This window comes from Hypomesus transpacificus, chromosome 4 (assembly GCF_021917145.1).
Source record: "Hypomesus transpacificus isolate Combined female chromosome 4, fHypTra1, whole genome shotgun sequence".
Lineage (NCBI taxonomy): Eukaryota > Metazoa > Chordata > Actinopteri > Osmeriformes > Osmeridae > Hypomesus > Hypomesus transpacificus.
The window spans coordinates 8619126-8638562 of record NC_061063.1 but is presented as its reverse complement, the minus strand read 5'-3'; the positions used below and the strand labels follow the sequence as shown (position 1 = coordinate 8638562).

General features: G+C 45.7%; 1 protein-coding gene across 2 annotated transcripts; it reads right to left on the bottom strand.

The window, feature by feature from the left end:
- Window positions 1–6825: 6825 nt before the first annotated feature.
- prdm1b (PR domain containing 1b, with ZNF domain) lies at window positions 6826–17812 on the bottom strand. 2 transcript variants are annotated; one of them, XM_047018839.1, is made up of 7 exons: window positions 17417–17812; window positions 16410–16745; window positions 13247–13366; window positions 11729–11972; window positions 8502–9409; window positions 8263–8391; window positions 6826–7728 (listed from the first exon to the last, which is right to left on the bottom strand). In XM_047018839.1, exons 2-7 carry the CDS (start codon window positions 16578–16580, stop codon window positions 7159–7161), a joined length of 2142 nt encoding a protein of 713 aa, XP_046874795.1. In that variant the 5' UTR covers window positions 16581–16745; window positions 17417–17812; the 3' UTR covers window positions 6826–7158. The 2 variants fall into 2 exon arrangements, with proteins under 2 accessions (XP_046874795.1, XP_046874794.1); XM_047018838.1 differs by lacking the exons at window positions 13247–13366; window positions 16410–16745; window positions 17417–17812 and adding an exon at window positions 12152–12344.
- Between the last annotated feature and the right edge of the window lie 1625 nt (window positions 17813–19437).

Sequence of the window (19437 nt, the reverse complement as noted above, 5' to 3'; positions counted from 1 at the left end):
TGTGAGGTCCATCAGTCAGAGCCCATACTTCTTTACTTTAACTTCAGTGAAAAAGTGTAGTCCGAAACTTTTACCAGTCTTTGTACTTCTACTTGAGTGAGGGATGTGTGTACTTTTGCCATCTCTGCATTTAAACAGAGAGTAATCCTTGTCACGACGAAACAAGTTTTATTTGTTTTTTAACACACAACTTGAATGAAATGGACACTAGAGGACAGCAGATATACTGCCTGTGGAACCTGTGATCCACAGTCCTGATAGTAGCCTAAAGATTGCAATTCACAGCACCTCTAAAATTATAAAAGCATCAATGTGAAGTTCTTAACTTTGATAACAATCAACAATCCCATTTCAAGGTCCAATCCCAGTCCTCCTTAATGAGGTTGTTTTATGAGTTAATGGGAAGTTCAAATAGGGTATATTTGTATGTGGAAATTGTTCTGACATGATCGAAAATATGTGGCTCTGGAATGATTTCACTGTCAGTTTCAGTGAATGATGTGACGGTACAGCCAGGTAAACATTTCTCTTTATTGCCCTGTAGGGCTGCATTCACACCCACACAGTCAGGTGACAGTAGCTAATCACCTGAAACACACACGCATACAGGGTGACTATACAGACAGTATTGCCTTGAAAACCTTTGCTCCTATTGAAGGACGCTGGCTACCGTTGCACCTTCTCAAGTTATTATAACATTCACACTGATGGGATCAGAGATTAATGACTCGGTAAAAGCTAAAAAATTTACTTGGAAAAACATTGTCTGAAACAATGACCCATTGGTTATTGGAGGTGAGGTGATGGATTAACTAGGTTGATTACTCATTAGAAATGAATTGAAGGATATGAGTTGGAGGAAATAAGTTGAAGGAAATAAGTTACTCTAAGAGGTGACTCTAAGATGTGCCTTTTGTAAACAGTGGACAGCGGACGGTATGTGGACATGTGTGTGCCAACATATATTAGATTCTTGTGGTTGCTTGAAAAGAGAAAGTACTATTCAATATGGGTCCATTCTACACGGGGGTAGCATCAGCCATTTACCACGGAGTGTTCTGCTGGAACAGCAGTATGTCAACAGCTGACAGGAGGAGACTAGACAGACTGATCAGGAAGGCCAGCGCTGTCCTAGGATGCCCCTTGGACACACTGCAGGTGGTGGGAGAGAGGAGGATGGTAGCAAAGCTATCATCAATGATGGACCCTAAGTGTGTGAAGGAGCTTCCTGCTGCTGTGAGACTATACAACCGGCACTGCTCTGAATAGAACACTCACAAACACACACAGGACTCAACCACAATAACTACTGTGCAATATTTATATTTGTTTATTTATATTTGGTCTCCATATGCAACTGGTGTTATCTTTTTTATATATTTTTAATAATATATCTTACTTTGTAAATTGATGTATACTTCTGTCCATTTTGCTGCTGCAATAAAGGTATCGTCGTCGTCGTCATCTGCCGCTTGTCCGGGGATCGGGTCGCGGGGGCAGCGACCTAAGCAGGGAGGCCCAGACTTCCCTCCCCCCGGCCACTTCCGCCAGCTCTTCCTGGGGGACCCCAAGGCGTTCCCAGGCCAGCTGAGAGACATAGTCCCTCCAGCGTGTCCTGGGTCTTCCCCGGGGCCTCTTCCCAGTGGGACGTGCCCGGAACACCTCACCAGGGAGGCGTCCAGGAGGCATCCTAATCAGATGCCCGAGCCACCTCAGCTGGCTCCTCTCGACGCGGAGGAGCAGCGGTTCTACTCTGAGCCCCTCCCGGATGACCGAGCTTCTCACCCTATCTCTAAGGGAGAGCCCGGACACCCTACGGAGAAAGCTCATTTCGGCCGCTTGTATTCGCGATCTCGTTCTTTCGGTCACTACCCATAGTTCGTGACCATAGGTGAGGGTAGGAACGTAGATCGACTGGTAAATAGAGAGCTTCGCCTTTCGACTCAGCTCCTTCTTCACCACGACGGACCGATGCAGAGCCCGCATCACTGCGGACGCCGCACCGATCCGCCTGTCGACCTCGCGCTCCATTCTTCCCTCACTCGTGAACAAGACCCCGAGATACTTGAACTCCTCCGCTTGGTTCAGGATCTCCTCCCCGACCCGGAGATGGCACTCCACCCTTTTCCGGTCGATTACCATGGCCTCAGATTTGGAGGTGCTGATTCGCATCCCAGCCGCTTCACATTCGGTTGCGAACCGCTCCAGTGAGAGCTGAAGGTCACGGCCCGATGAAGCCAACAGGACCACATCATCCGCAAAAAGCAGCGACCCGATCCTGAGGTCACCAAACCGGACCCCCTCAACACCCTGGCTGCGCCTAGAAATTCTGTCCATATAGGTAATGAACAGAATCGGTGACATAGGGCAGCCCTGGCGGAGTCCAACCCTCACCGGAAACAAGTTCGACTTACTACCGGCAATGCGGACCAAACTCTGGCACCGGTCGTACAGGGACCGGACAGCCCCGATCAGGAAATCCGGTACCCCGTACTCTCGGAGCACCCCCCACATGAGCCCCCGAGGGACACGGTCGAACGCCTTTTCCAAATCCACAAAACATGTGTAGACTGGTTGGGCGAACTCCCATGTACCCTCCAGGACTCCGCGGAGGGTATAAAGCTGGTCCACTGTTCCACGGCCAGGACGAAAACCACATTGCTCCTCCTGAATCCGAGGTTCGACAATCCGACGGACCCTCCTCTCCAGGACCCCCGAATAGACTTTCCCAGGGAGGCTGAGGAGTGTGATCCCCCTAAAGTTGGAGCACACCCTCCGGTCCCCCTTTTTAAAGAGGGGAACCACCACCCCGGTCTGCCAGTCCAGAGGCACTGTCCCCGATGTCCACGCGATGTTGCAGAGATTGCTGCAATAAAGGTATATCTTATCTTATCTTATTTGTCAACATACTTCCGGAAATGTGACATGATAATTGTGTTTGTGTCTTCCAAAGAAATACCAGAGAACTCCTGCTTACATATGCACAAAAAGTCTGTCTGACAAACACACACCTACTACACTTGAAAACAAATAAAACAAACCGCACACTTCAAAGAAAAAAAACCTGTTCTCGGAAAGGAAGGCTCTGCACAGCTTAGACTGTGCCAAGCCTAATAGGCCCCGCAGATCCAGATCCCACTCTTGCACTGTTGTAGATAAACTGGGTTAGACGTTCCCGCTACAGTATTAAGACCCCACTATCAGGAGGCCAAAACACAACCTTGTGAGTTGATTGTAGATGTACTAAAATAATTACAAGATCAAGAGAAACCACAGTCATTCAACTCTCTCGTGACACATTTAATGTGGTGTTCCCACACGTTCCCACAGAAACACCAATTTATTTTTTTACAAATCACCCCACTAAGTTCACAACAGTTAAAATCCAAGTCTCATGCAATCTTACTGCTGACACATCAGAGCATGAGCATGTGCTCTTTCATTTTCAGTGCTCATTGGAAAAGGTTTTCAAAGATGCCTTAATGCGGAGATGTCTAAGCACACTGTGCCATTTGGAAGTAACCCCAGGCCAAATACAAACCAAGCATGAACTGATGGACTGACAAGGCATTACCAGCGAACTGCTAAGGAAATCAACAAAGGATTCAGCAGAAGCTGTCAAATGGCAGTGGATAAATATACTTGTTTACTGTACTGGGACAGCCATTGTCTCCCAGTGACACATTCCTGATGCCTTTCCACTTTCGTTGTCTTGGTTCCTTGTTCCAATTTTTTTTTTTATTATTAATGCGTGCAGGACCAATGTATTGTCAGGTTATACTAAGAATTCAATATATTTTATTCATTATTTTATTCAACATTTATATTTTTACTGGTGATATATTTAAGTTAGGATGAATTGTAAAACGTTCGTGCATCTGTGATACTGACTGGTTACAGCAGGAATTAGGGATTCAGAGAGCATTGAGAGCCACAGTCCCCAACTCTTAACTACCAGCTACCCTGTGTCATCAGAATATGAAATACCATTACAGATAATCTGTCACATTCTGAATCCATTTGTATAAAGATAAACATGACTTGCTGTTTTTAATACAAGCTAATCAATGGGGAAATAATATCTGTTCCTGAAATGTAGCTGAAGACTGTATCTATAGGCCATCAACGGAACTGGAAACCTGAAACATTAAAAGCGATGAAATGCATCCAAATACTGTGACAAAGTGCTCTAGGCCTTTTACTGGCTCTTTTTGGCATCTGACGAGCGGGCCTTTGTGTGTCAAACAGTCCTCAGTAAGTACTTCCTGTTTGAAGTGTCTTAGAGGTGTGCCGCGGTGCCCTCCCTCCGATTGTGTGAGCGGTGAGACAAGGACAGGCACTACTGCCAGAGGAGGGATCGGTGTTTGGTTGGGTTGTGTGAGAGATAATGAGAGACAAGTGCATCATGGGATTGATAAATAGGTGGATAGAATTAATAGATACATGATGAGACTAGATAGAAAGAAGGATAACATCAAATATACATAGATGGATGAATCAATAGCCTCGACAAATAGGTGTTTTTCTTTAACCTCAAGAAACCATCCATCCTGCTTTCACCGCAAGACATAAAATGTGTATTTTGATACAAATGTCAGAAGATCGAGAAAGACAGTGGGAGGAGTGGGGGGAAATACAGTGGGAGGAATGGGGGGGAGGGGGGGGAGAGAATGACATACAGTAGCTTACTGTAACTAAAGTCTCTCAGCTTACTGTAACTTGGCAACAGTCATGTTTATTGAAAGAGTAGTGCAATGTCATGGCAGACGTTTCACCGGTTGAGAAGCCACTACTGGTTTCACCTCTTATCAGGTGTAACATAATTACCAGTAAACACGCTTCAAAAGAACATTAGTCATAGTCAAGTAACTGTGAGTGAGGTCACCACTTAAAAGGTGTTCAGGTAATGAGCATGTATCATAATTGAGGTTGTGGTTCTGTGCAGTAAACTGTATGACCATGACTGACAGTAATCCCTCCATTTACTTAGATAGATACTTATGTATTGTCATCGTTAGTGGGTATTAAAGATTGAATAGAGACTTTGGCTTTTTTGAGGATTGTCAGTAAACAGATTGGTTCTTGAATTTATTACATTTCAGTTTAATCTGTCAATCTTTCAGTTAAAATGGTGTATTTTATTGGTTGGGCTAAAAACAAATAGTGTGCTGCTAAGTAAATGGGATTCTTTCAGTTCCTCTAACTTCTTAGAAAGTGAATAAAAAAAAACTGGAACTCTAGATGGTTGCTGACAAGACCGAAGGCGGGATGGTGTTTTGTATGCATGTGTGTGCTTGTGTGTATGTGTGATTCTGATTCACAAAGAATAAATGTATTGAGGCAAACGTTACACCAAAGACAATTATAAAGAAACAATATGTTTTTAATGTTCTACGTGTAATATAAAAGTATCATCAAAATAGTCTCTGACATATAAATTATTCACACAGGTCATAGCCTGTGTCCAAAAATAAACTACATTGACAAACATACTGTACAAAAACTACATCTGAAAGTCAACAAAAGAGGAGCATTATTGACTTACAGTGGTACATGTTAAAGTTGTTCCACCATTTTGGTTTTTTAAGTAACATCATAATGTAGGTAAACTACTGTTGCTACGGCTTTCTTCCCAGAGCTAACATCATAATAACAATTTACAAAAATGAAACAATGCATACTGTAGGTAAGTGTCAGTTCTTGGTGTATATCTGTGGTTTGGTTCAATACAAACATTCACCTGAGCGTAAACCATGTTCAGAAGCACTGCAAATGTACATAAGAGAAGATGCTTAGTCTAGCCTATTTTTTTCAGGCTGGGACGAATAAAGTTCCAAAATACGGTGAGCAAAGTAAAGCTTTGTTGATCGGAGCTAACATTGGAATCTAGTCAATGGGCTAAAAGAGTCAGCTATCCAATATGAATGACAACAACAAAAAGCATAAGGAAAATGGTAGAATAAACAAAGAATATCCTACAATTTTAAATACACTGTATACTGTCTCCTTAACAAGCAATACAAGTTAAATATAGAAAATATGTATGTGCTGCTAAGTTCTACAAAGCGCTACCACAACTGCTTGATGATTCACAGTCAATAGTTCAGTGTTTAATCCGAACGTTGGTAATAAACAGACTAGTTTTGGGTAACTTTCGTACTACTTTTAACATGACATAATAAAAGACAACATCAGTTTGCTACATAATTGGGTCCAGTTGCAATTTTCTTTTACACTTGTTATTTGGCAAATACTCATATACACAAAAAGTAGTTTCAAAATCCCTGATCTGTTCCTTTATCAAGGAACAGATCAAATAAATTACAAATAAATAACACAAAAAGCATGACTAAAGATACAAATTGTCAGGGAGAAGTTTGTCCCTGTAGGTCAGTGCATCAGATAGGAATTAATTCAGACCTTTGAAACACATATTTGTGATGTCTTCAGGATGGGTAATGCTCTCTCCAAAAATATCTCCCACCACAACGTACACACATGATTTAATGGATAGCAACATCCTTGTTCCTTGTTCCCTACATGCGGGAAATATAGGAAAACACATATAATAGAATCACTCACTCTACTGATAAAAAATAATCTAAACAAACTCTGGAGGTAAAATAAATTAAGGGAAAAAAAGCACATTAAAACCTGAGTGAAAACAGTTAGAAAAAGTTTAAGTCAGTATTTCACATCTACATGGAAAACACCCTTTCTCTCTCTCTCGCTTTCTCTTGTTACAGTCTCAATGCTGCCTCTTTCTCTCTCTCTCTCTCTCTCTCTCTCTCTCTCTCTCTCTCTCTCTCTCTCTCTCTCTCTCTCTCTCTCTCTCTCTCTCTCTCTCTCTGTCTCTCTCTCTCTCTCTCACTCACTCTCTCAGGCTCTCATCTTCTCTAGGGAAGAGCAGAGTTAGGGTGGAAGTGCAATCACTGAATACACTGTCAGTCTTTGGGATGGTCTTGTTTTGGTGATGCTCTCATTGGCATTTGAGACTGTTCCCCCAGACTTCCTCAAGACTGGGGAGACAGTTTTCTTTTTTTGGCGAAGTGTCTCTTTGTCTTACAGTTCTCTGCACCTTTAAAGGTGGTCCCCCAGTCATATAGTAGGAACCTTTAAATGTCCTGCTCCTTTACCTAAAACCTCTCTCCTATCCACCTACTGTCCCTCTGTCTTCACCATTGGCCGGTTGTAGAGGTGCACCACGCTAGCCCTCTCCTGATAGGCTGATGATGGGCTGTGAGAGGCAGGGATGGTAGGAGCGGTGGGAGCGGGGGCATTGATGGCTGCGGTCAGCGCCTTGAGCAGCAGAGAGGCCTCCTTCTGATCCTCCTTCCCCTCTTGCCCTTCCAGGCTCCGCCCAACCCACCTCTCGACCACCGCCTCTACCTGGGTTGGCCCCGCCCCTTCGGGGAGAGCATCGGCCTCCTGGCTGGCGTCGAAGCGATCCACCAGATCGCGGACGTGCTCGTGGGCATGGGCGTTGCTGTTGGCAGGGCAGCAGCTGCGCTGATGGACGCGGAGCGAGAAGCGGTGGAGGAAGGCGTGGGCGCAGAGAGGGCAGCGGTAGGGGCGCTCACGCGAGCTGTGGAGGCGCCGGTGGAGCTTCAGGTGGATGTACTGGGTGAACTTGGTGCTACACAGCTTGCACTGGTAGGGCTTCTCTCCAGAGTGTAAACGCAGGTGGGTCTTCAGGTTGCTGGTGCTGCTGAAACGTTTGTGACACACCTGTGGAGGAGGAGACAAAGAGAGAGAAAGAAAGAGAGCAACAGAAAAAGAGAGTAGGCGAGGTTAGTTGACGTTATCCTCACGTCATTGTACTGTGAGGTTAATGACGGCTTTATTATCTGTCTTTTGTTTGTCTTGTGTCTATCAGACAGGACTATCCCAGTTGCGTGTCAGTGTGTTTGACCCCAGACCGGTTTCATTCAGGTAAAGGTTACATCACAGAATGAAGCGTGAAAATAAACATGGGACTGACATTGGGATTCTCACACAGCCAGATAGTAAGTAAGAGTTAAAGAGTCAAAAAAAAGCACAGAGATTGCTTGCTGTATATCACAAAGGGTGAAAGGTGAATGTCACACACAGAATAAAGCCATGGTATTTGTGTAGGAGTGTGTTTGTCTATGTCTGTCGGTGTGTAAAGAAGGTGTAGTGTGTCAAAGACAAACTGGAAGAAACCAACCATATTTTATGATCAGGAGGGATAGTATGGGATAGAGCTAATAAGCATGAACACACACACACAATGTAACCCACCTGGCATTCGTGTGGCTTCTCTCCTGTGTGGACCAGGTGGTGTTTCTGCAAGTGGGCCAGCTGGGTGAAGTTCTTCTTACAGAGGTTGCACTGGAATGGCCTCTCTCCACTGTGGACTCTGAGATGCACCTGCCCAGAGAAAACATGTCGAGAGATAAGCACTGGAACACACACACAAAGACACACACACACACAGTAAAAGGTACGGGAGGTGGGAGAAGATAAGGATAGACCCTTACCTTGAGGTTGGAGAGCTGTCCGAATGTCTTGAGACAGATGTTGCACTCGTACTTGATCTTGCCGTTCTGCTTCTTCAGGGGGTAGGGGAGGGATTTGTACCCGGGCGTGCTGCAAGGCGAGGAGCTACTCCTCGGTGACGTGGCCAGGCTGAGGTTCATGGCCTCCTCGCAGCCTGAGGACGACTGGACGGGGGACTGCTGGGGTGTCTGGAGCTGGAAGCTGGGTTTGGGCAGAGGGGATAGCTCTGGGGTGGCTGGAGCCCCGAGAGGAGGGGACATGTTGGGGGGACGCTCTTTCAGCGCTCCCTGGGTGGGTGGAAGGTAGGGCAGGGACACTGGGAGTAGACCTGGCTGACCTATTGAGGGGTATGGAAGTCCATCGGTGCCCAGGTAGTTGCTGTACCGAAGAGAGTCTCTTGACGGCATCATGCCAGGGAAAGGTGGGGAGTACTGAGGGAGGAAGAGGCGGGGGTAGTTGTAGGGTGTCATGATCTGGTGGTAGGGGGTCTGGAGGTGTCTGGAGGAGGCATAGAGAGGGTGCGGCCTGTGGCTGTAGAGGCCGTGGAGGTGCAGGTCTCTGTGTGGGGAGGCGGCGGAGGCGTGGTGGTCAGGCAACCCGTAGAGGTGAGCCATGCCCAGGGCAGGCTCTCTATGATCAGACTGAGGAGAGACAATGGCGGCCTGGTCGTCCGTCTCCTCAGTCTTTTCCATCTTTCTGCTGAAGTCCATGATCTGGTCGTCAGGTGTGTCGGGTGGGGTGTCTCTCTCCAAAACCTCTACATCAATCTTCTCCTCTCCTTCGTCATCTCTCTCCTCCTTCACGTCATCCCTCTTTTCCCAGACCCAGGCCTGCTGAGGTAAGTGCTGCTTGGGGAACTCCTGCTGGCAGTCATCACTGCTAATGTGTTCTGTGGATGACAAGTACAAACAGACATCAACATGAGTTTGGACTACAGACAGTACATAAAGACACAGCAAATGTCTCATTTCAACATGTTTCATGTTATTAATCAGAATCAGAATCAGAATTAGAATGGGATTTATTAGCCATGAAAGTTTAAACTGACAAGGAATTTGCTTTGGCAGGAAGGTGCATACAATAAACATATGGGAATCTTAAAAAAACATAGGAATCTTAAAAAAAGATTTTTAGTTTTTTTCTAAAAGTTTTTAATTCTTCTTCTATCATCACTATGGCTGTCACTTGGCTATGTGTCACTAAAGAAGTGTGAGTTGATGGTTAGTAAATGATAGGCACGCATCCGTTCCACCACTCCCTCTGATGGTAAATGACAATATAGTTTCGGTTTTCAGATGACACTTCAAAGAAGTCGAGCTTTTGTTAGAAACTCGTTCATAGTAACATTTTCGATATGATACGGGAGGGAGTGCGGGGGTGTCTTACATGTGAGTGAAGATAAGATGAAGATAAGATGAAGATCGATCATGTTCCTTTGGGAGTCATTTGCGTGCAAAACTGCATGAGTTTATGGTAGCCTATGAGTAACCATTGAGAGAAAGTGATGTGTCCTTTTGAAAACAAACGGACGAAGCAAAAATTGCTTGTTGACTGGATTTAAGGATTATAGATTACATTATCATAATTTGTTATATTGAACGAAAGTTCATGAACTCATTCATAATTTTGGTGAACGTGAACTGAACGTACATGCCTGCCTGGCAAGACCTGAGAGCGCCGAAGTTGCGTATAGGCCGAGAGCGGTATTGCAACGGCAGCCACCAGTGTCGCACCGCCGCACCGCCGCACCGTCTGTGGTTCTATATGGGCTGTGGTAATCATTTAGAAAAAATATAGCTGGCAACATATTGAAAAAAAGAACTGAACTAGTTCATTGTAAAATTTGTGAACAATGAACTGAACCAGTTCATGTAGAAAGTCAACTTTTCCAACACTGCTGCCAAGTAACATTCAGTTGGAAATCGCACTTCGAGAGCACGCAAATCAAATTACAGCTCCAGGATACACTAAACCGGTTAGCCTACAGAAATGAACCGTTCGTCATCATTTTCCAACCCGGTAAATCACAACCGGAACTTTTAATGATTTACCCTCAAGTATGTTTTTAAATGAGCTCATATTCTTGTAAGTTGTCAATGACACATTTAAATAGTTATATAAAGTATTTTTCTGATTTAAAAACATGTCCTTTTTTTTTACCTGAGAACGAAAACAGGATGTACTGTAGCATCATGTAATTGTGCCATTCAACTGAGCAGGTTGAATGACTATGCACTTATTATAGGCAGTGGCTGAGATTACACTTATGAGGATGAATCATATTAGATTATGTGGAGTCAGGTTGTGTAATGTGTTCAGAAGGCCAGCATGTCATGCCTGCCTGAAACATCTGATACCCTGAGTCACAGCTGGGATAGTGATCATTTATTGAACCCGTCACCTGACCTCTACTGTATACTCCTTGTACTGAAGTCAAATTAGTCTGAGTGTGTGTGTGTGTGCGTGTGTGTGGAGGGGGGTGCAGAGAGACAGGTGTGGTGGTGTATTCATCTGTTTTATAAGCTGATGTCTGTGTAGGACAGTGTGACTCAAGTGCCGAACTATGTAACCTGCTCAGAATAGGCAGGACATCACTGTCTTTCAATGACGTGACTGTCTGCCTTAAAAAATGTCTTTGATATTATCCAATACAAAAACAGAGCCTTTCAATGCCCTTATCATCCAATAGAAGGAGCAGGGTTTTGGCTTTGTTGTCTGTCACATAAACTAGTACTGTAGTACACTCGTCACATAGAATTGAATCATTTTCTATCAGATCTACAGACTAAAAATAAAACAACAAATGTAAAGATCAAGACACTGATCTGATGAGAGACACAGTCCAGATTCATCAGTTTACTACTCTGACTTGACTTTCATCAATGGATCCCAGAAGAACTTAGCTATGACTTCAACAGCTACTATACAGAGCTACTGGCATTTGAACTAAATTACAGATGTTCATAACAAAACATGCCATTTTCAGAAGACAGCTACAGACAACTTAGTATTCTTTTATACCCCATTGGCTGAGGGTGGGATTAGAAAGAGATGAGGGAGGAGAGGAGGAACGCCGACGACCACGGCATTTGGGATAGAAGAAAGAAGGGGGTTCAAGAAAAGATTCAACGAAGAAGAGAAAATAAACACCCAACTGACACAGACCAAGACAAATAGTCCATTTCCCCAAAGCTGCTGTGCTACTCACTCTGCTTGCGCTGCTCTCCCTGTTGGCTGCAGAGTCTGTGGGCAAACTCCTGGCTGTACCACACTAACAGCTCCTGCTGGGGCTCCACGGGTCTGATGGTGTAGAAGAAGACGTCGCTGCCGTTCTGGCACGCCACCAGGTTCTGCTCGGCCAGCGAGCGAGCCGGGTTGACGTAGCGCATCCAGTTGCTGTGGTGAACGTCATAGCCGTCAATGAAGTGGTGCAGCCGCCCATCTGTGTAGATCTGGGAGGATGGAAGGGAGAAGTGTGTGAGGAAAATCATGTGCACACAGACCTGGACAGTCTCTGCCCCATACCACTCTTTCAGACATCCAAAATAAATACAAATGGACATGTTTGTGCATGTCTGGTCCATGAAGGAAAGATGCATGTGGGTGTAGAAACATAAAGACCATAGTTCACCTCTGCCATGTACTGTGCAGTTAAAGTTCCTAGATCCTCTTCAACTAAAAGTTACTGTCCAATCCAATCCTGTGTTCCCTGTGTTTGTGTGTGTGTTTGTGTGTGAAATCAGTGGTGTCAGTGCTTTTATCAGACAGTCACCGTGTGAGGCGTGGCTTCTGAACATGTTGTATACACACCCACCCACGCATACATAAGCACTACTAGTAAATGGTTTCTCTCTCTCTTTCTCTCTCACTTTTGGGCTGCCCCAGGTGAGTCGACTGTTTTTCATGTTGTCAGTTTTGCACACACACTCTCTCCCTCTCCCTCTCTCTCTCTCTCTCTCTCTCTCTCTCTCTCTCTCTCTCTCTCTCTCTCTCTCTCTCTCTGTCTCTCTCTGTCTCTCACTATCACGCCCCATACCTCACCCGTGAGAGCATGTTGGCATTCTTTCAGAGCACGTCACACTTTCACAGGGAGCCAAGAACAGTAAACGTGTCTGACAGGAAATGGCGCAAGATGAAAAAAAAAACAGGATACAGAAAGTCCTCGAGGGGGAAACGATTAATTCAAAGAAAAGTCCTGCGTGACAAAAAAACTGAGCCGCCGGGAAAGAGATGACAATGACAAAGAGGAGGGAGGGATGAGAGTACAAAAAAAGGGACAAGGACATTTGTAAAGACGGGAAGGGGAGTGTGGGGGTGTGTGGTCGTGGTAAGTGAGGGGGTGTGTGTGTGTGGGGCTTTTAACCATTTCCTAAATGACACGCGTACCGTAGAACAGAATTACAGTGCCAGGAAAGCTGTCGTGATGACTGTGTAACCACTCACTAGTTGCTTGCCTGTTTCACAGCTTCCTCAAAAGTTAAACCAAAACTCCACTCTCAGCATGTATACATGAATGTGTCTGTCAAGCTCAGTGAGAAACTCTTTGGCCATTTTGTCTTCCATTCCTAGGAATTACCTTAGATTTAGGTCATATCTCTTTGATCTGTTTCATATCTCAGCTGTTTTGTAAAACCATGTTCACAATTTGTGTATGATGGGGGGGGGGGGGGGGGGGGGGGGCAGGTTATGCAAGGTAATGCACGCAAGGTAATGAAGTTAAACTCACCCTCCAAAAGTACTTCCTGTTGGTGTGCTTGGGGACGTCGTCCTGGCTGTAGACGTCTCCCTGCAGGGGTCCGAACCTGGTTCCCTGGGGGATGTACTCCTTACTGTAGACACCTGTCACCTAGAAACCACACAATACATCCACACATGACATTCCCTGAAGCATCAACAATCATCACCAAGGAAACCCACTAATACTTCACCCCAATCTGATACCTTGTCAATAATAACAGATTAATGTCAAATAATATAGTAACAATATATACAGTATTCATCAATCAGTTAATCATCCCAATTGGTGATCAGTATGGTCAGTAGTAATCATCCCAGTTGGAGAGTGTTGTTGTTCAACTTTCAAAGATAACTCTGTCACACTGACCCAGACTGGGTCTGCCTCAAGTCAGAAGGTGACCCAGTTCCTTGCCTAATGACTTTAGTGAAGTAAGGGAATTACACTTTCTCTCCGACCTGGCCCATTAACCCGCTGTACTCGCTAAGAGGGAACAGAACACAGAGAGAGATGTGTCACCTGTGGCGACTGCTGCTGACTCAGCACTGCCCCTGCTGGAGAGGAAGGGTATGTGCATTGTCACCGCAGTCCGTTTGAATGGTTGAATGTCTGTAAAAGGGTGAAGGGGAGGGGTAATGATGGGAATTCTGTACTGATGGCTAGTGTTGGGAACTGTAGTTTTTAGTTTTACAGCCTGAAAGTCCAGGGAGGAACCCGGAATTTAGCAGGAGCATTCACTCTGTCCCCTGCCAGGCGTTTGGACAACCTTATGACCCCAGCGTGAGCCTGCCATCTGGGGACGCACCCTGAGCGTGGGGCTCCAGGAAAGCTTTGTCTTGCACCTCTAACCCCCCACTCCCACAGACACACTCACTCACACACACACACACGCAAACACACACAAACACTACTCACTCACCTAACACACACACCACACACACACACACACACACACACACATGCACACACTCACCCAACACAGACCACACACACACACCACATACGCACAGAAAATTTGACTCAGGTCTGGGATTTTTTTCCGTTTAGTAGGCACTTCCCAGAGCCCTGAAGCGTCCCTACAGACTCATTCAAGCACTGATGTAACTAGAGATACATTTATTGGTTGAATCAAAATGCACTTTCAGTTAAGACGTGGCCCAGGAGGGGTGACAGAGGGCAAAGGAGAAGCGGAGGAGAAAGGGGGAGAGCGAAGGAGAGGGGTGGGGGGCAGTTGAGGCAGGGGGGTGAAGACGAGAGCATGTGTGACAGGGACATTGTGCACGGCTTTTGTTGCATGAGTAACGACCAGCCCAGGACCCGCTGCTCAGATAACCGCTCCGAGGGGGGTGGGGGGGAGGGGTGGAGGAAGGAGGAAGAGAGGGACGTATGGCCACTTGACTGGACCCACGCCACCGGCCCTTGTCCAACCTGCACTGGTAACTGTTCCCGTCTTCCAGAACAGTCCTCTCGGCTGGCAGGAGAGGTTGGCCACAGCCATAACCATGACCCAGCCAGAAACGAAAGTTAATCGCCAGAGCTTAACCTAGTTACCCCCCTTCTCCTTCCCCTGCTCGTGGCTTTACTCCCCCGCCCCCCTCTCCTTCCCAAACTTACCTTCACACCAACACCATGGTCCATCTGCCACGTGCCCCCTCCCGCCCCCCTGCCCCTGGCACGCTTCAGGATGAGGTAAGGGGGAGGATTAAAGGGGTGGGTAGGGAGGGGGTGGGCTGTTACTCTTTTCTCCTTCGCGTCACCCAAATCCCTCCATTCACGGACTTAAGTTATTGACTTAGTGGTGTATTTGTGCTGTGGGTGTCTTTTCTCTGTTCTAAGCCTTGTGAATTAACGTCTTTAATTGTGACAACCTGCATTGGACCATTGTTGAATTTGAGGGGCCCGCTTTGTAATTTGTGGACTTTAAGTGGTTAGACAATGTGACTAAGCAGTTACTGTCAACAAAATCTAGATACACAAGTCTCTCGCAAAATTATTTTCTCTGTGCTTTCCCCAGAAGTACATGCACACACTCACATACACACATGCACACATACTTACCTATACACGGACATGCATACTATACATACAGACATATATACTGTACACACAGCCCTTAAGTTATTCTGATCAACGGCTGTAATCGCATCAAGACTTCCCTTCGGTTCCCTCCCTTCGGTTGTGTGACACAAATACACAAACTTTCCTGGGAAATCAATCCAGGTCTACCAACACAGCTGAACTCAAAGGAGAAAGCATTCACACACTCACTTACACACACACACACACACATACGAAGGGTATCGAATGTTCTGCCACTAAAGATCCCGGCCTGAAAGGTTGTGTTTATGTGAATATTAGAGAACTGAAGTAATGGTTCAGTGAGCGCATCACCATGGTTTTGACACCTATCTCAGGCTAGGCCAGTGAGCGGCAAGGAGAGGAAGACAATCTGCCAGCTGAAGGAGGAAGTGCTCTGCAGCCCCGACAAAGAAGCTCAGCGGAAGAGGAAGTCAGAGAGAGTCGTCTCAACCACAGCAAAGTGTGAAGATAAGAGAGATGAATCATGTGTACAGAGAGTACCTGCAGCCCCGATGTCTCTCAAGTCTCAAGTTTGTTGAGACGGATACGGTGCAAACAGAGGCTTGTTTGGATTGTGGGGGGACGTGTACAGCTGAAGACCTGTTCAAACTGCTACGCCCACCACTGAATGGGGGGGGGGGGGGGGGGGGGTAGGGAGGTAGGAATGGATGGAGCTGCGAGAAGGAGGTAGGAGGGGAAGTCTTGATGTGATTACAGATTACAGGGTTCAGAAGCTGGATCACCTTGTGATCCCTGAAATCTCTCTGCATGTGTGTGTGTTTGACCCAGTAAACAGGTTTAGGCTGTCATCGGTTCTCACACTTTTGCCTTTCGAGAACCTGCGGTCACTGTGACACACTGAATAAGACTTAGGCCAGGTCAAGCCAGGCAAGAATCCTCTCTATATTTATTCTGACCCTTTGATCCTGGCTCTTCATAGCTAACCTTTGACATGTAGCCGTGCCTGACCTGCCATTGTCCCACATTCACTCGCTCAAAATATCTACAGCATGGAAAGTCAGCCAGCATGATATACAAAGTATTGGCATGGTAGTTGTTGTTGTTGTTGTCTTACCTCATTGTCAGTGCTGTGTCGGAAGGTGAGGTTTCTGGGAATGGAGGTCATAGCTTTGGGCAGGCCAAAGTTGGGTTCTGTTGCCTGGTCCGGCACTATGTAGGTGCAGGTGAGGGCCAAGTCGGCCTCGCGCCACTCACTCATCTCCGCAGGCTCAGTCTTCAGCTTCATCCTCGCTTTCTCTCTTTCTGTTTTGGTGTTGCTGGTCTTCACTCGATTTGTGTGGTGTGGCCAGGGGACAGCTCGAGCCGAGTTTGGTTGCTTTTGGTCTGTGCTGCTTTGGTTCTGTTGGGGCTCTGGCCCTGGGGGTTAAGCACGCTGGTTGCTCTTCAAGACCTGGAGAGGAGAGTGGAGATGCGGGAGTCAAGCAGAGAGACACAGACTATGAGGCCACACTGTCCACATAAGACATACTGTAACTGCCAGTCAGCTTCTTATAACCAGCCAAGGGAATACGAAAGAAAAGAAAAGCCCCTATGTGACATGTGTAGGTGTTGATGTATGTTTTGTTCTTATCTCTAGTAAATCAAAAGCGTTTGAGGTTTTCAATACGGTTAGTTATACTACACAGTCTCTGTTATCTGTTTTAGTCATATGGACAGAATGCTAGTCCCATAACTACTGTTCAAACTTACAAACCCAATGGTTATTATGACAATCCATAGTACTGTCCTAAAATCAGTATGAACACAACCCCCACAACATGAAACAAAATCTGAAGTATTTTGAAAATGTGAAAAATAATAAACTCTGTGAATTCAATGTATTCTGAAACTACATATTTCTTATCAACGCTTGAAGTACTCAATTGAAGGGATTATTAAGTGTATTTATGACCTGTATTAGTGTTAAGGTTACAATTGTAAACTAACATCATTACCCCTTGACCATGACCCAACATCACTACAAGTCATTTACAATCCCAACACTCTCCTCCCTGCGTTCTAGTGAAGTGAGAAGGGAGCAATACACTGTCAATAAACGGGATGATCCATGTTTTCACTTACTTTGACACATTCATTGGTTGATTCTTCATGTCTTTGGTGAGGTCATTGCTCGCTCACTCTTTTTCTTTTCCGCTTTTCTTTTTTTCCCTCTATCACTCTGTTTGTGTTTCTGTGCAGAAGTCTGTGTGTATAGATCCAGTAGGTATCCTTACTGTGCCCACTGGTCTCTGTCACCAAAACTTCTGAAGCTTGTTTGGAAAAAGCTTTTCAGTCCTCTGCCCCGTCCAATCAGAGGCTCCCATTGGTCATGTGACCGAGGGGATTACATGGACATGCGCCAAGTGACACACAACCGTTCGCTTTAAACAACAGAATCAATGTCCAGTTGACCGTGAGTGGCCACACGCGCGCGTGCACACATACGCACCGACACACACCGACACACACACACACACACCGACACACACATAGGCACCAACACACACACACACATCGACACACACAAAGGAGCGGCCTGTGTAAAATGTCTTAATGAATGAATAAAAGGAGAGCAGATGGCAGCCTGCCACTGAAAAACACTGATAGACTTTTGCTTGGTTTGGTCATTAACGAGCAATCTGCTGGCCCTTCTTCAACATTGTCTTGACCTACATCTAGGTCCATGTTGGTCTCCGCCCCCCCTCATCACACATGCATTCGTATTTTGTATCATTTAAATACCATCAACATTAAGTAATTTTTCTCGAAAAAACAATTCTGAAGGTGACTGGTGAGCACCCGGGCCTGGGGGGAGAGGTTGTGGACAGGATGTGGGTCAGCAGGTCACCACAGCCCAGGTAGGGAGGCACAGAGGGAGTGCCATGAAGAGGCTCAGACACCTGACTGATCAACCTTCCTTTTCTTTTGCGTGCAGAGGCTGCAGCTCTCGACTGTGACCCAGCCCTGTCTGGGTCAGGATGAGGAAAGGAAAGTAGCAATGAGCAGAAAGGAAAGGACCATTTAAAAGCAGAAGGAGGAACCTGATACGAAGGGGAAGCTTATCACTTTGCTGCACTGACTAGGTGACATCATGGCCTGTGTCAACAAACTGACTGTCTATTGCTCTGTCATAGAAAACAACAGAGAGATGACTGGTTTAAGTGGAGAGTATCTTTGGATGTACCGAATATAATATGATGTGAATTAAATCCTAAATATTAAACTAACTATTATGAATGTAAAGAAGTTAAAGGGTCAAGGATATTACCATACAATAAAAAAAAAATATATATATTTATTTGTCTTTGAAATGTATGTGTATGTATAGAATGTGTACATAAATACAGGTTTTACCACATTGTGCTCAGGAGCCATTACTATTTCAATGTGTGTACATTTAAATATGATAGGGTGTTTCTATATATGTGCCACTCCCACCCCCTCACGCGCACACTAGTAAAACAGTAAATTGGCTGCCATATGGTGCGACTGCTATTCTAAGAGCACTGGTCGCTTCACTGTCGCGTGTGGAGGAGATAGGGGTAAGGGGTGGGTGAGGAAAGGGGAGGGGGGCATGGGGGGTCACTTCCCTCTTTCACTGCATGGCGGAGGCTGCATGGGCTAATTTCTCTAATTTGCAGACTGTCTGGGCAAAGGCTCAAGGCTCAGGATCAGGCAGGGCGAGGCCAGCAGGGTGGCCGACTGATCTCTCCTGGTTCCAGCCCAGCCCCGCTCCAATTGCACTTTTTCAGGGAGAGAGGGCTTAGCTGGACACCTAAGATGGAACTGGAACTGGGCTTGGGGAGGGAGGGAGGGAGGATACAAAATGGATAAGTTGCGACCTGAGGTCAAAGTTGTTACATAGTTTGAACCTGTCTAGGTCTGACAGAATTAAAATTAATGAATGAATGACAGAAGCAGGTAAGCCTGAAATGCTGAGTCATTGCCAGGTGAAAGCACACAGACTGCACCTTCTGTTACACCTGCTGAAACGAAAGGGTGCGATACTCCACTTGTTAAGTCATTAGTTGAGTGTAAGACACGATACCAAAAAACCTAATCATTTTTATGTAGGACACTTTCAATCAATTTAACTCAGAAGA